Source organism: Saccopteryx leptura, chromosome 7, assembly GCF_036850995.1.
Source record: "Saccopteryx leptura isolate mSacLep1 chromosome 7, mSacLep1_pri_phased_curated, whole genome shotgun sequence".
NCBI lineage: Eukaryota > Metazoa > Chordata > Mammalia > Chiroptera > Emballonuridae > Saccopteryx > Saccopteryx leptura.
In genome coordinates this window covers 6,906,938-6,924,845 of record NC_089509.1, presented here as the reverse complement: position 1 = coordinate 6,924,845, position 17,908 = coordinate 6,906,938, and the positions used below count along the sequence as shown (strand labels likewise).

At 44.6% G+C, this 17,908-nt stretch overlaps 1 protein-coding gene across 2 annotated transcripts in view; it reads right to left on the bottom strand.

Annotated features, from left to right (window-relative positions):
• The window catches only part of TFCP2L1 (transcription factor CP2 like 1), a 56,954-nt gene that overhangs the window by 36,942 nt on the left and 2,104 nt on the right, over positions 1-17,908 (bottom strand). For both annotated transcript variants that reach the window (XM_066344843.1, XM_066344844.1), the window contains exon 2: positions 16,539-16,690. In XM_066344843.1, coding sequence (XP_066200940.1) covers positions 16,539-16,690 — 152 coding nt within the window. The remainder of the gene's footprint in view (positions 1-16,538; positions 16,691-17,908) is intronic.

Below are 17,908 nucleotides of genomic sequence, written 5' to 3'. Positions count from 1 at the left end.
AGGAGGCAACATGCACATAAGTGCCGCTGGCTGGTTCTGAATCAGGGGACTCTGGACCCCTGGAGACCTGATCAGCATTTTAAAAAATTGTTTGATTTGCTCTTGGTCCTACATACATACAGTAGCTTTTTCCTATTTCATACTTGACTCGCTGGATCCCAGGAAATTCACTAGTTTCTCACACTGAACGTGTATCCAGCCACAGCACTGCACTAAAACCTATGAAACTGCAGACCGTCCACCCACTCTGGTTCACAAAATGGCAAGTGCATATAGTTTGTATTGGGTGTGGGAACAGGCTGTAAGCAGGCAGGGTGGTTATAGCCTAAGGCTTAGTTTTAAGACTAAGCTTTTCCCCACACCCTTGACTGTTGCATGATGTGGGGTGGTGCACTCGCATGAGGAATCCCATTATGCCTCAGATAAGTGACTTTGTATCAGAGGCTTCCTTGTTTGTATATTGGATTAAAGGTTTGGATTTCTACACTATAAATGGGGTGCAAGCTAGGATTAAAGCTAATGGCCCACCAGTTCTTGGCTCCATTGTTTCATTACCATCTGTCCGAATCCAATGAGAACCTGCACGGGCCAGGCGGCTGTGATGGTGACTGCGGCTACTGGCTTTACAGAAATAAAGTGCTAATTTTCTGTATGCATATTAGAAAAAAATCAAAAGGTTGACAATATAGAGTGCTGATTAGGATGTGAAGCAACAGGTACCGCCCTGCACAGGTGGTAGAGGTATAAACACATAAGTTAGTAGAACAAAGAACAGTAAAGAGCAGAAAACCAAATCTCTAAGATAAGGTCAGAACTATGATTCACTCAGGCACCTCCCCCCCAAGACCTGGAACCCTGGAACTAGGTCCAGGCTGGGGCTGAGGGAATTCACATGCCCTTGATCAGCCAAGATCTCTGAGGTGGGAGCCAGACAGCCTGTTGCTCCTACTCCGCCCACCACTGTCTGGCCCCAGCAGTCCCACTTCTATCTTTGCCTCTGGTGAGACAGATAAAGGAGTTTCTGGGGCAGTAACTGTGGGGGAAAACAAGGTTTGTCAGAATAGCCCTGAGACAACCAGAGCCTCCCCCACCCCAAGCCTTCCAGAAGGGTGGACACCTATGACCCTCCCAGGGAAAGGCTTCACCATCAGCCTCTGCTCCCAGAGTGAAGAAAGGAGAGGGTGGGTGAAGCCATGTCTATACAGGGCCTAGCCGAGCAGGCCGCCCGAGCCAGGCCACAACAGTCCCTCCCTGTGTGTGGGACTGGAAGCAGGAAACAAGAGTGCCTGAGTGCCAGCCTCGCCACAAGTGGCCAGCAGCTTCAGATGGCTTCACTGTCAGCCCTCTGGCCACAGAGGCAGGGAAGCTGGTGAGAAGAGAGCATAAGGCAGATCCCCAGAGGGACAGAGAGTCAGAGACTCCTTGTGGTGCCTGAGCCCCCACCTCAGTTTGCTGCTGAGGTCCCTGGGTGCTGCCTGTGGACGCCGACAGTGGCCACAGGAGAGGTCTCCATCCCTCTGTCCATACTCCATCAGAAAGACGCACAATGATGAGGGCTGGACGTGAACAAACGGGAGCCCTCATGCGCACTGGTAGGGATGTAGTATGGTACAGCTGCTTTGGAAAAGTCAGCCAGTTCCTCCAAACATTACAGAGAGTTACTGTGTGACCCAGAAATTGCGCCCCTAGGCATATACACTAGAGAAATGAAAACACAGGCCCATATAAAAACTTGTGCTTGAATGTTCACAGCAACATAGTCACAATAGCCAAAAAGTGAGAACCACCCAAATGTCCATCAACTAAAGAATGAATATATGAAATGAAGCACACCCATATAATGGAGTGCTGCTGGGCCACACAAAGGCAGGAAGCTCTGCTCTGTGCTGCAGTGTGGATGGATGGCCCAGAAAGAATTATGCTAAGTGAAAGAAATCAGCCACAGAAGACCACCATTTATACAGATGGCCTAGAATAGATAAATGTAGAGATAGAAAGTAGATGAGTGATTGTCTGGGGCTGGGGGGAGGGGGAAACAATGGGGATGATCACTAATAGCTGCAGAACTTATTTCAGGAGGAACAAAAGTGTTCCCAAATTAGCTGTGATAGTTTAATCTACTTAGTTAAGTACACTAAAAAACATGAATTATCTACTTTCAATGAGTGGAATGAATTGTACGGTACCTGAATCATAACCCAATTGAACCGTTTTTTATTTTTCCTTTAAAAAAAAAAGGAGATATAGAGATCAGATTAAAGTATTACTCTGTGGACTGGGGCAAGTCACCCAGCCCTGCTGGACCTCAGTTTACCCACCTATAGTATAGAGGAGTGGGGTGGGGGGGTGCAGAAGCTAGATTAGTGCTTCTCTAACTTGAATATGTTTGTAAATCCCCGGTAACTTGTTAAAATGCAGATTCTCATCCAACTGCCCTGCAACAGACCCGAGACCCTGCATTTCTAAGCAGCGTTCAGTGAACGCTGCTTCATGAACCGCACTTTCAGTAACAAGCCATCAGAGATCCTTAGGCCCCCTCCAGCTCAAATGCTTAATAAATCTAGTCTTGTGCACCTCTGTGAACTCCCAGAGTATATGGGTCTTTCCTTCCCATTCAGGAGTCAAAGGCCCTCTAACCACCTGGTAGGAGGTCCCAGGGCATGGTTACTGGCAAAGGCAGGTCAAGAACCTGTCCAGGCCCTGGCCGATTGGCTCAGTGGTAGAGCGTCGGCCTGGCATGTGGAGGTCCCGGGTTCGATTCCCGGCCAGGGCACACAGGAGAAGCGCCCATCTACTTCTCCACCCCTTCCCCTCTCCTTCCTCTCTGTCTCTCTCTTCCCCTCCCGCAGCCGAGGCTCCATTGGAGCAAAGATGGCCCGGGCGCTGGGGATGGCTCCTTGGCCTCTGCCCCAGGCGCTAGAATGGCTCTGGTTGCAACAGAGCGACGCCCCGGAGGGGCAGAGCATCGCCCCCTGGTGGGTGTGCCGGGTGGATCCCCGTCGGGCATATGCGGGAGTCTGTCTGACTGTCTCTCCCGGTTTCTAGCTTCAGAAAAATACAAAAAAAAAAAAAAAAGAACCTGTCCAATCTGCCTGAGCACAGAGCCGCTGGCTGCGCACACGAGGGTCCTCAACCTATAAAGCACAGAGCAGGAGGGAAGCAGGGCCCACGTTTCCCTCGCCAGGCCTAGTCCTATCCTTCCAGAAAGAGAAAAGGGAAGAACAGCAGAGACCTCGATGCAGTGGCTAATAAATCCGAGTACACCCACGCATCTGGCCCCTGAGGCACTCTGTGGACACAGACTTCTGCCCCTCCCAGAGCTAACACAGCAGAAGACACAAGCTCCAGCAGATTCTGATGCCAAACAAATACTGCCCTACAGCCAAGACTGCACTCCAAGAGATTGTCGGGAACCCACTATACATGCTCCAGACCTCAGTTTCCTCATCAACAAAGGGTTAAATGAGATACCCCCTACAGGTACCCAGAGGACATTCCTGTGAGACAAAGTGAGGGGCATAGTGGAAGGCAGGAAGGGAGGCCAGCTGTCTACCTCTGGCCTCTAACCAAGAAACACCAACCCAGCTACACGATGGGTCTCTTTGCCAGATAGTTCCATGAGGAAGAGTGTTCTATGGGACCTGTGAGGGACAGAGTCCTGAGAAGAATGAGGCACGAATGCTAGTTCCTAATACACACAAGGAAGCACCTGTCCTTCTGCCTCTCGTCACTACAGACTCCAAAGCCATCCATCCTGGGCTCGCACCTGGCCCTGCCTTAGCAAGTTGAATGACCTAGAATCATTTCATCTTCCTACTCTGGGCTTCATTCTTTCTCTTGTGAAATGAAGGGGTTGGAAAAATCACGGAACCTACTTGTATAAAGTTGCTACTTCAACACATAACAAAACACAAAAAACACCTTCCTCATTCAGAGCAGATAATCTGCATACATTCTTGTAAGTGGTAATTCTACCATAGTTCACTGGACCCTGAAACCGGACTCAGGGATCCATTTACAAAATTAAAGTGGTTCTTCCTAACCCTGACCTTCCTTCTCTGCTCCCCTGCCCTCCAAACACCTATGAAAAATAGCCAAACTTTACAATAGGAGAGAAAAAACATTTATTAAGACCCACTGATATGCCTGGCATTAAATATGATCACCTTCCTACAACGTACCATACAAATTATAACCCTTTCTACTTGTGCAGTGACCAAGCAGAGTTTATTAAAGCTGGAACCAGGTGCTCCAGCCCTACTGATGGTCTTTCCTGGTTGCCAGAAATTTGTTGGTTTAGAGGTATGGCACACACTGGTTCTGGGCAGTCAGCTGTTGCCCACAAGCTACTGGCCAGGGACAGAAACATAGTACTGTGTGAAACCAGGGAGGGCATGCTGACAGCCGTGCTGCTGGTTCTGTGGCAGCTATTCAGTGCTCTCATGAGCTTGTTTGGTGATGGGTACAGGAGCAAGTCTGTTTGAGTTTCCCCTGAAATTTTGGAATGTGCTGCTTTGTTTATTTTTACAGTAAAAAGCCAACATAATTTGTGGGAAAGTGAGCTAGATTGAAGAGTCTCTGCCTGAACTGAAGAGTACGTAACATCGGTGAGCAGACGGAACACATCACAGGAGCCATCAAAGCCCTAGTCCCTAAAGTGGGACTGAAACTCTTGTGTTTGGCAGCACTCAGCAAAGACGCCTCCTTTCCACGGGGGGTACAGCAGACCTCCTCGACTAATGGCGGCTCATCTGGAAGGAGAGACAGGTCACTCACAGGCATCAAAATCCTTCTAGCCCCAAGATACTGAGGCAAAAAACATCAGAAAGACATCTCAGAAGAATTCACACAGCACCCAATGGAAATAGCGAATGGGTTTGATGGCAACATCGGCTTCAAGAAAGCTGACAGCTGCTTGCCCAAGAAGATGGTAGAGGGAAAGAAAAGACTAGAGGAGCTGAGGAATGGAAGAAAGTGCCGGAAAACACCATGCAAGGGGAACAGGAGGGCCGGGTAAAGACCCTGACTGAAACCACACTGAGATGATCAACTCACCTGCTCTCTTTTAGAGATTACAGGAAGGACAGCTATGTGGCATCAGACAAAAAAGGAGAGAGTCAGAAAACAGAGACCAGATGACCAGTCCGAGGTCATTTGAAGATGCTCAATGATGCTATTAATTTAAATGCTTCCTTAGTATTTGGAGAGAAAAACAAAGAGCATTTTTAAAAGTTACGTAAATAAAATCAAATACTCGAAGCACTTGCAGTTCAAACCCCAGTCCAGCCAGAGCAGGCATTTTGATGGTGTGGAAAGGCACAGGCAGAGAATGAGTTCAAAAGCTTCAGCTGAAATTCAACATGGCCTGAATGACATCAAGGACATGAAACGCAACTTTGCAGAAAAGCAATGCAGGGGGGAGTTTACTGTTTAGAAATAGAGAGAAGCTTCCCAAAGCATGTGAGCATAACAAGCTTATCCATCAAAACCTTGACTCCTATGGAAAAATGGCCAGAGACTGAGGAAAGCAAAGTGGATCAAAGGTGAATCAGCTCCCACCTGACCACTGGTGGCAGGGTGGACAGAGCATCGACCTGGGATGCTGAGGACCCAGATCCAAAACCCTGAGGTCACTGTCTTGAGCCCAAAGGTCATTGGCTTGAAGCCCAAGGTCGCTGGCTTGAGCCCAAGGTCACTGGCTTGATCCCAAGGTCGCTGGCTCAGTTGGAAGCCTCCCAGGTCAATGCACATATGAGAAGCAATCAACTAACAACTAATGTGACGCAACTATGAGTTGATGCTTCTCATCTCTCTCCCTTCCTGTCTGTCTGTACCTGTCTGTCCCTCTCTTGCATGCGTGCACACTAAAAGAAATTAAAAATAAATGCTCACAACAAGTAAAAAGGCTGAATTAGTTTGAAATCTCAGCTCTTTCCAAGTGGCCCCTTTGTGACTGTTACTCAGAGCCGGGGCAGCACCCAAGAAAGTCATATATTAAATTAACCATCTGTTTCAGATGCTTTGACATCTGGGGCCTTGCTGACCTTGGGCAGGCTGTCTGACCGTTCCAGGGCTAGCCAATTCTTAGAGACAGTAAATGACTAGCCTCTGTGCCTTTCATATGCACACCAACTACTGCAGTGCCCACTTCCCCATCACCTCCCCTGCCAGACTTACATAGAACTGTCCCCTGCCTGGCCACCACCCTCTGTACCAGTCACTCCAGAGTCGGTGTCAGACCACCAGGGATAGCTCCTCTGCCCCGAGCCAGTCTTCAATGTGCACACTCTGCTGCACCCATTCCTCCTCTTAGAAACCACATCACAGGGTCTTTCCCATATTGTCCCCCATCCCTCTGCCCCCTGACTGCCCCTGGTACTTCTCCATGTGGCCCTGCATCATACAGGGTGCCCCTTCAACCTGGGAACTGTAACAAACTATCTTTTCAGTGGTAACTGTGTCCTTATATGTTGGGCCCAAGATACCTAAAAAATGATAAAACCTACACTGAAAATAGATCAGGACATCCCCTGCCTCATCAGGTCCCTGGGGTAGCAGGAGGAGGTGCTGTCAGGATGCAGGGATACAGGGTAATGGGCAGGCTTGATTCAGATTTCAGCAGCCAACCTCTAAATATGTGCAAGCACAACACAACATCTAATACACCTCTCTCTTTAAATTAATTCCCATGGAGTTCTATTTCATTAAACACATTACTTAACTGAGGTTATGTCTACTTTACAAAATAAACAGCACAGGTTAATAGGTTCAGTATCATGGGGAAAAGAAAGAGCCAGAACTGGAACCTAGATGTATTCTACTCCAAAATTCCTGGCTTTTGATGTGTTACTAGTATCTAAGAGAGACTAATTAATACTATCATCCAAATTGATGTTTCCAATAGGGAGAAAGCTTTCTTTAATTTAACAACACAAGCTAGATATCTGTCATGGGTAATACGTAAGAATCTACCTCACGCTTTTTATGGCTGCACTTTATTTTATACTGTGTGAAGGCTCTATATTCAATAAATTATTATAGGACAATGTGGAAAGTAATAGAGTTGTATTCTGACCTTACTCCTTACACACCAAAATGAATGCCACAGTGTCAAAGACTAGAGAAAAAAATATTTTAAAAAACAGGTGAATATTAAAATCTTAAAGAAGGCTTTCCTAAATGGGACATATAACACACACACAAAAATAATTAAGGTAAAACTCCCAATAAACCGTGCCTGACCAGGCAGTGGCGCAGTGGATAGAGCATTGAACTGGGATGTGGAGGATCCAGGTTCAAGACTCTGAGGTCGCCAGCTTGAGTGCGGGCTCATCTGGTTTGAGCAAAGCTCACCAGCTTGAGCCCAAGGTCGCTGGCTTGAGCCCAAGGTTGCTGGCTCGAGCAAGGGGTCGCTCAGTCTGCTGTAGCCCCCCAGTCAAGGCACATATGAGAAATCAATCAATGAACAACTAAGGAGCCACAATGAAGAACTGATATTTCTCATCTCTCTCCCTTCCTGTCTGTCCCTATCTGTTCCTTCTCTCTGACTCTCTCTGTCTCTGCCACACACACACACAAAAAACAAAACTCCAATAAACCTGATCATATATAAACTTATAAAAACTTTTATTATGTAAAAGAGTAAGCAAACAAATAAATGAAAAATGAATGACATAAATGAAAATGTGGGAAAATATTTCTAACACATTAGCCCAAATATGCAAAGAACTTTTACAAATAAGTAAGAAAAGCCTGACCAGGTGGTGGTGCAGTGAATAGAATGTTGACCTAGGACACAGAGGACCCAGGTTCGAAACCCCGAGGATGCCGGCTTGAGTGCAGGCTCAATAGCTTGGGTGCAGCATCACTGGCTTTAACATGAAATCATAGAAAGGATCCCATAATAACTGGCTTAAGGGCCACAACTACGAGCTGATACTTCTCCTGTCTCTCCCTTCCTGTTTGCCTGTCTCCGTCTCTGTCTCTGTCGCAAAAAAAAAAAAGTAAGAAAAGGATGAAAATCCCTTTTAAAAAACGGTAAATCACATAGAAGGCAAAAGGAATAGAAATAACCAAATAAAGTATTGTTGAAATATATTCAACAAAATTGAGAAAATGAAAAATTAAAATAGGAATACTTTACATTTTCCATGCTAATGACCAAAGGTTAAAAAGTATTGGCAAAGGTATAGAAAAATAGCCTGACCAGGTGGTGGCGCAGTGGATAGAGCGTTGGACTGGGATGTGGAAGGACCCAGGTTCGAGACCCCGGGTTTGCCAGCTTAAGCGCAGGCTCATCTGGCTTGAGCAAAAAGCTCACTAGCATGGACCCAAGGTCACTGGCTCAAGCGGGGGGTTACTCAGTCTGCTGAAGGCCCGCGGTCATGGCACATATGAGAAAGCAATCAATAAACAACTACGGTGTCACAACGAAAAACTGATGATTGATGCTTCTCATCTCTGTTCCTGTCTGTCTGTCCCTATCTATCCCTCTATCTGACTCTTTCTCTGTCCCTGTAAAAAAATTAAAAAAAGAAAAAAGGTATAGAAAAATAGACATTTTTCATTCATTCAAAGAAGTTACATGTGCCAGGCACTGTGCTAGGACTAGCAATGAACAAGACATTCAAGATCACTGCCTTTAAGTTTATATTTCAGGTGTGAAAGAGATAAGGGATAGAAAATAAGAGAGGAGGGAGTAAACAATTTCAAAAAGATGTACTCACTCTTCCATCTCTAGATATTTATCCTACAGAGATTTTCACTCCTTCTTAAACACAAAGATGTACAGAGATGCTCACTGGACTGCGAGGTAGAATTATGAGAAAGTGTAAACGAGCCACAAGTTCCTCAAGAGAACAAGTTATGCAACATCCCTGCAATGGATCACAATGTAACCAGTAAGGGTCAGCTTTGGTTTACTTTTGTAATGTACCCATGTGGAAAGACTTTGAAGCTAGTTTGCTAAACAAACAAACAAAAAGCAAGTTGTTAAACAGTATATAAAATATGATCCCATTTTTCTTAAAAAGAGGCACACACATTTCTACAAGTATCTACATATGTATGCCTATATAAAATTAGATATATGTTGGTTAATGTATGACTACACAATTAGACATATATGGGTTAATGTATGACTAAGACAAAGCTTGGAAGTGAGGTTATGAGAAGCTTTCTAGAGTACAAACTTATGTACTATTTGGTTATTCTGTTTTATAGTAAGTATACACTACTTTTATACTGTGGAAAAATAATAAGGGATAAAGCATTTTTAAAAAGTAATGTATTTTAGAGTCATTTGGTTTACTCAGTTTATATCCCAAACTTTAGGCTAAAAATTAATCTGGAGAGAAAACTTCAGCTATGGAGAAAAGATAAAGTAACTCATCCTTTGCCTCATTCCTTAAATTCTAAGTCACTAATATAACTGGGGAAAGGGAAAATTATATTTATGTACTTACTATGTCTCAGACATTTATTATTTGCTTAATTCTCAAGGCAACACATAAAATAAAACCATCCCAATTCCAAATAAATGGAGGCTCCTAGCTATTAAATGATTTCCCCAGAGCAGAACTGATAAAAAAGAAGAAAAAAAGCTGCCATTCTGTCTGGGTTCTAGGAGCAAGGAAAACAACTTCCCTGTCCAGATTTCTTATCTCCCTGGCTGGTCATTCCTTCAGGTCACTATTGGTAAAGAGACTGAAGGGTGGGAGCAACTGATTATGTTTTTTGTTTGTTTTATTCAGTGAGAAGAAGGGAGGCAGAGACTCCCACATGCGCCCAGACCAGGATCCACCTGGCAAGCCCACTAGGGGGCGATGCTCTGCCCATCTGGGGCCCTTGCTCCTTTGCAGTTGGAGCCATTTTTTAGTGCCTGGGGCAGAGGCCATAGAGTGAGCCACCCTCAGCACCTGGCCAACTCACTCCATTGAGCCATGGCTGTAGGAGGAGAGGAGGAGGAAGAGAGAAAGAAAGAGAGAGAGAGAGAGAGAGAAAGAAAGAAAGAAAGAGAAAGAGAGAGAGAAGCAAGAGGGGGAGGGGTGGAGAAGCAGATGGGTGCTTTTTTTGTGTGCCCTGACTGGGAGTTGAACCCGGGACATCCACACACCAGGCCTACCACTGAGCCAACCGCCCAGGGCTGATTACGGTTTTTGTTTTTGTTTTTTCTTTTTACAGAGACAGAGAGACAGAGAGAGGGATAGATAGGGACAGACAGGAACGGAGAGAGATGAGAAGCATCAATCATCAGTTTTTTGTTGCGAATCCTTAGTTGTTCATTGATTGCTCTCTCATATGTGCCTTGACCGTGGGCCTTCAGCAGACCGAGTAACCCCTTGCTCGAGCCAGCAATCTTGGGTTCAAGCTGGTGGGCTTTTTGCTCAAACCAGATGAGCCCGCACTCAAGCTGACGACCTCGGGGTCTCGAACCTGGGTCCTCCGCATCCCAGTCCAACACTCCATCCACTGCGCCACCACCTGGTCAGGCTGATTATGTTTTTTTGTTGTTATTGTTCAAGGAGGCATTTTCTCCCCTTTCTGTTCCTTCATGGTCCTCTCCCCTGCAAGTTTTTTATATATTCCCTCAGAGCTGCTCCATATCATATATCATTTAGGAGTCCATTGATCATTGTAATCACAGTTTTAAACATGGTATTTTAAGACCCTGTATAGGCCATGTCTCCTCCAGGTTATGTCTCTCACCTAGTTGTATAGTGAATGAAGAATAAACAGAAAAGCTCAGCAGGCCTTTCATCCTTTGATCCAGGGGTCTCAAACTTGCGGCCTGCAGGCCGCATGCGGCCCGCCGAACAATTTTGTACTGATTTTTTTTTGTTTTCAACTGCAGTGAGAAAAGTGTTGCGTAACAGTTGCCTTTTGTAGACCTAGTGCGGCCCACCTAACAGCTGTGATCTTGCTCTCCGGCCCACATGCTGAGTTGAGTTTGAGACCCCTGCTTTAATCTGTCTGAAAGTTACCCCCCCTTCCAATCCTAAGAGGTAAAATTCTTAGTTCTAGAACCAACCCTGTGTTTATCTTTGAATTAGGAAAAGGATAAAAACTGAAATTTTTCAAAGTCCCCATTTGATGACCTTGTTAACTTCCAAAATAGAATTAGAAGTAAACGTGTCCACTTTATTATTAATAATGGCTAATATGTGAGCACTAACTATGCGCCAGATACCAGTCTCAGTGTCCTACATGTATATATTTACTCATCTTATCCACATAGTAGCACCTATGCAGCACTTTGTAGGAATTTTATTTCTTCCATTTTACAGATGAGGTATTGAAGGTTAGTAACTTGCCCAAGTGGCTGCCAAATGGCTCAGCCTCAGCAGGGCAGTTGGATCTTGGCCATCTGGTCTACGTCTCCATCCATATCATTCACATTCCCCCTTGTGTTCCAAACCCTAGTCAGCCTGAGTTACTTAGCATTCTTCAGGTGGACACTGTGCAGAACTGCACACCACCCAACCCACTCCTGCCCTTTGCACACAAGCTTTCTCTCTTCTCACTGAGCCACCCACTCCTTCCAATCGACAGGTAGTTTTATTCCATGATTAAATGAAAGTAAAAGTTCTACAGAAAGTCATGACTATGTTTAAAATTCAAGAGTTGCTTTGGTAGGACATACTAAAAGCATTCTCCATAACAAGTCATTTTTGCAAAGTTGTGTCTTATCTCAAAGCCAGAATTTACTACACAGATCGCCCGGGGTTCTCTTCCCTCTGTTCTCCACGACTCCTCCCTCACCACACACTTCATCCCTCCCCTCTGGCTCTAGCCTCCGTTCAGGAAAAATCTGTTCACTGTGATCCTTGGACACTGACGGGAAATCTGTATTTAATATGCTTTGCCCAAGCCATGTGAGGTCAGGGCACTGGTCTGACACTGCACTGAAAAATGGGCACCCAATGGTTTAAATGACTTCTTGACTTTACAGAGAGAGCATCCTTTCAATGTTTTCAGAGAACTTTAAACACATCATTACAAGAAGAATGACAGGAGAGGCCTCATGGAAAGAGTGCAACGTCGCACAGCCAACGCAGTGAGCGTTAAGTACTTAACAGCAAAAGTTTCCATTAACCGGAAAAGTTGTGCCTTAGGTGTCAAAACTATCTTTTAACTGAAATAGTGCCTATGTCATATGGCATAGACATATAGGCTACTGAAATAAGATGTGCGCAAAAAGGTACCCAGTACAGCATGAAGACAATAGCAACAAAAAAAGAGAGAAAATGGAATAAAATGAATCATGTCCGATTGTTAATTTTCTGAATATTCATACAGCACCTTCTAGCAAGGCGCTAAGCTTAATGCTGGGGATATAATGTTCAAAAAATGTATGTGTGTGTGTGGATAGATAGATAGATAGATGATAGATGATAGATAGATAGATAGATAGATAGATAGATAGATAGATAGATAGATATAGATATATAGAATACACATACACACATGGCTCTGCCTTCATAGAGCATCCATTCTATTATGGAGACAGGCTCTAAAATAATTACACTGTATATTTTCTTCCAGAAGTTACAACAGTATTCTGTCATAAATAACACAAGAAATAGTAAAATTAGATGCAGACATATTAAATGATGTTTAAGAGGCTTTAACTGACAGAAAATGTTATTGCAAGAATAGTGTTTAATTTAAAAATATATATAAAGCATGTGATCTCATAAGTGTTAAAAAAAGATATAGGAGAAAGATTGAATGATTGTAAAATCCATCTATACAAATAATTGAGAATGGCTAAGAAGAATTTTGAAAGGAACTTCTACTTCCAAATAGAAATATATTTATTTCCAAGCTACAATAAATAGTTCAATGAGAAATGGGATGAGAAGCAATGAATCTCAGGAGTACAGGATAAATACCTACACAAGGCTCCTCTGTCTCTATTCTAATACTTTAGAATATGACTTTTTAAATGTTTTGAAAGTGGCATCTTAAACCAATAAGAAAAGGATAAACTAGGCAAAACTAGTTGGTTATATATTTAGAAGAAAAAAATTTAGACCTTTATACATCACATCATAAATTCCAAATGCAACATAATAAATAGATCTCACTGGTAAAGCTGAAAAAAATCATATATTTTATGTAGTAATAATTCAAGATATCATCATATGACAAATTATTAAGTTTACAAACAATTCCAAATGCATTCCAACCTTAAAATTTAAAAACCATTAAATGAGCCTGACCAGGCAGTGGCTCAGTGGATAGAGTGTTGGACTGGGATGCGGAGGATACAGGTTCGAGACCCCGAGGTCACCAGCTTGAGCGTGGGCTCATCTGGTTTGAGCAAAGCTCACCAGCTTGGACCCAAGGTCGCTGGCTTGAGCAAGTGGTTACTCGGTCTGCTGAAGGCCATGGTCAAGGCACATATGAGAGAGCAATCAATGAACCACTAAGGTGTCACAATGAAAAACTGATGATTGATGCTTCTCATCTCTCTCCGTTCCTGTCTGTCCCTATCTATCCCTCTCTCTGATTCTCAATCTATCTCTGTTAAAAAACAAACAAATAAAAAACCATTCAATGAAATTTAGGAAACTACTAAACTGACTTGGGGTGGGCATACATTCTATGCATAAAATAAAAACCACTGTAAAAGACAAAATGCTGAAAGTAAATTTCTACACACATACAAAAAAAAAATCATGACATATATCCTACACCATAAACCTAGTTATCACACAATAAAATATTTAAACAGCCAGCAAGCAACAGGGGAAAATGTTTGCAATGCACAGCAGCGAAATGGTTGATAACTCTTCCTAAACGGTATGCTCTTACCAGCAGTAAGATCGAAACATCCTGACATGAACATGTGCAAAGGATATGAACAGAACAATGGAAAAAACAAAAAGATCAATAAAAATATTTTAAAACATTCAACCACATTAGCAATGATAGGAATGCTCATTCAAAATTAAATTCCGTGTTTCACTAATCAGCTGAAGAACGACAATGTCCAACATCGGAAGAGAGACAGTGAGACGCAGCCGCCGGGCAGCGTGTAAACCAGCGCACTCTGCTGAGACGGCGTCGCAGTGACCAGGCCAGAAGCCTTAGGCAAATCCTTTGATTCGGTCATTTTAATTCTACTTCTAAGGTAGGTATCTAAAAATAAATAAATAACCAACCTCCCACACAAAGGTAACAACTAAAAACCACGTCACTATGTTATGAAACTGGATAATAACTGTAAATGTAATACATATTAGGCATCCATTACAAAAACTGAAGTTCTCAAAGCATTTTTAATGACATGAGAAAACTTCAACGTATAGTAAATTAAGAAAACAGGATATGCCTGTAGCATAATTAATTATAAAAGATGTATATACAGATTCATAGAAACAAGGTTAGCAATAGTTCTCAAGTAAAAATCAGAGCTTTTCATTTTATTTTTCTTTTCATTTTCCTCCTTATACTTTTCTAAATCATCCAAAAAGAAATTTTAATGTAACTTTTAAAAATCTAGAGAAAATATACCAAATTAACACGGGGGTGGGGGTAAAGACCATGGGGCAACTCTTTTTCCCTCTTTTGACTTATTTACAGTAGTATATTGAGCAAAGGATAAGCTTTTTTGGAAAGACCTGGTATGACCTGACCAGGCAGTGGCATAGTAGATAGAGTGTTGGATTGGGACACAAAGAACCCAGGTTCAAAACCCTGAGGTTACCAGCTTAAGCGCAAGCTCATCTGGTTTGAGCAAGGCTCACCAGCATGAGCCCAAGGTTGCTGGCTTGAGCAAGGGGTTACTTGGTCTGCTGAAGGCCCACGGTCAAAGCACATATGAGAAAGCAATCAATGAACAACTAAGGTGCTGCAAGGAAGAATTGATGCTTCTCCTCTCTCTCCCTTCCTGTCTGTCTGTCCCTATCTGTCCCTATCTCTGTCTCTGTCACACACACACACACACACACACACACAAAAGACCTGGTATGTTGGCTGCTAGACACTGTCTAAAGCTGACTAATTAAAGGTGGATGGGTGGAGGGAAGGTGGGGAGGGCAGTCAAAGGCCTCACAGATGGCTGGGGAGGTAGTTGCCCCAGTACCTGGTCCAGCAGCAGGACCTTGGGCCACTCACTCCTCAGCACCACAAAATGAGACCAAGAATACGAACCGTCTCAGAGTGCAATTCTCCACAAACACCATCCAGTTTCTTCAGCCTACGTTTAGGCAAGAGAGATGCCACTGCTCAAAGATACACAACAAGCTGGTAGCATCAGACCTTCTGTGGAAGAGAAATGAAAAGGGCCAAAGCCATTCCACAAACCAGCAGAGAGCATAGAGGTGTCTTCCATGTGGCCACAGCACCAGGCATCAAGGGCCACCGGCCCCTGCAGATGGAGCACAGATCTCAGGGCCCAAGCCAGGTGCTTGCCTGTGGACTGCTATCCACAGGGACAAGCGTGCCTTTCCACTGAGCCATGTCAACAATGGGAGAGGGCCATATCCATTCAGAGGCACCTGCTCATTCTGGGCTGCTTCCCTGGCCAGCAACTGACAAGTTCAGCAGTCAGAAGACACTAGATGGTCAGGCTGAACTCCCACCCCTGGCTGGCTTCCCAAACTAGAGGGTCCAAGTCCTACAGAAAGGAGGTGGCCAGCACACTGCTGCTCCCCGGTGACTTGGGGCAAGCCTACAGAAACCCTAGTCACCTGTCCCTTGGCTCGCCCCACTGAGGGGCAATTACTCTGCTCAGTGCTAGGGTGTCTATGAGGTGACTCAGCCGGAGTGCAGTTAACACATACAATCACATAGAAACCACAAGGATGCCACCCGTCAGGACATGGACCCATGGGTCCTGCCTGAGACGGGGAGCAGGAAGTTGCACAGCCACTAGCCTATCATGCACTCCACATACCTTCATTCTTTTCAGCGGCACAGAATTAAACTTCCCATTTTACACATAAGAACACTGAGGCTCAGAGAGAAAGAAAAGACAGCTTCAAGTCATAGCCCCAGGAAATGCTATGGTTGGAATTTAAACTCCAGAGCCCATGCCATCTCTCTCAGGATACAGTAAGATATCTTGTCCCCAGCGCCACAGTAGACTTCTGTATGGCATGTGGAATCCAACCCCAGGCTGCCCCAGGACAGGGCCAGTCTTGCCACCACTGCTGGGACTCCCAGCATGCTCCATCTACATCCAGATGAGGGTGTCAGTCATGGTCACAGTAAACAGTGATTATAACAACGGCTGCAGTCACTGAGCCTCTGCAGTGTGGAGGGGCTGCACAAGGAACGTTACCACTATTTGGCCCGAGTAACAACCAAGTTGATGTGTCCATTTTTCAGATGAAAATACTGAAGCTCAGCAAAGTCTCACAGCTAGGAAATCAAATCAGTCGGACACCACAGTCTCCTTCCTGACCCCCACCTTACCCACTGTCACAAGGTAATGAAACTCAAATAGGTAGTTCAAGTTGACTCCTCCCTCCCTTTCCACGTCTCCCCAGGCCCCAGGCTCTGCCCTGGCCCAGTACTCTGGCCACTACCTTGGTTGAGGTAGGTCAGTGTCTCTTCATGCAGCTTCACAGCTGGAGAAGTGGCCGCACACAGCACATACTGCAGAGGTGGCAGGCGAGTCTCATTCTCAGGGGACAGCTGGGGCTCCTCCTGCTTGAAGATGGGCAGAGCGAGCACATCACTGCAACACACAGAGGGAATGGTCAGGAGCAGAGCCCCGAGGACCCATCTGCAAAGACAGAGCCAAGGTGGCAGAGGTGGGCGCAGACCCATCACCACGGGCAGCCCAGTAGAGCACGTGCAGTATGCTGGTTCATGCCACACATCACAAATGCTTGCAGACAGAGCAAACCAGCCTGTGATGATTCCACTTTCTCTCAGTGACCCTCCAGAGAGCCATTCCATCAAGTCAATAGTGAGGAAAAAATGTGAAGTCATCTAATATCTACACATGATAGAAATCTTCTCTGTGACAATGGGACTTCACTCTAATGGAGTGAACTTTAGATGCTTCATGGTTTCCATCACTAAGAAAGATATAATAGAGTCTCGATTTTAGAATAAGACTCTGAACAAATATCTTAATTGTTTAAATAAACTACTCTACTTGTTAGCCACTTCTCAGAACAATACAACCCCATCCTTTGGGCTCTGTAAGCTATGCAAATACAGAAACTGTTTGCTTCACTCACCCAGGCTGATACATTCCCCACACCCTTCTAAAATAAAAAGGACAGATGACCCATAACCCCTAAGTTAAGGGTCATACTAATATCTACTAAATGCAAAACAAGAAAGCATCTTGGTTTCAGTTCTCTTATCCAAATGGGAAATGATAAGATGCTCAAAGATTCCTTTTCTCCACCTCTGAACAAAACTCCCTGCTATATTCAGAAATAGCCTCACAGCAGCCTCTGACCAGAGAACTTGCTTCTCAAAGCATTTTTAAATGCCCTTGCAAAGGAAAAAAAAAAAACCCAAAAACAAACCCTTGAGAAATGAATGACCCGTGGGCAAGAAAGACTTGTTCGAGTGCTCTAAATTATAAGCAGCATGAAAACAGGTGCCAAAAAAGTGCTGGTGCCCTTATCTTGATAACCCTTCTCCCTCTGCGTGTCCAGAGTTATGAACCAGACTCACTGGCCCTACTTCACTGTATAAACAGCAGAGTTACTGGTACAATCTGTTCCTCACACAACACAATAAATGACTGTCTCTGAAGCACAAACTCAGCACACACCCCAGCCATGTCTACCTGAGTCTCAGAAGGAAAAGTTGGGTTTAGAGCACACGTGGAAAACCTCCCATGGTGCACCTCCCCTGCCACGGTCTGGGGCCCAAAGACCAGAGTGCAGTGCTATCTTGGCTCTCCCACTCTGCCCCTTCCTTTCACGGGACA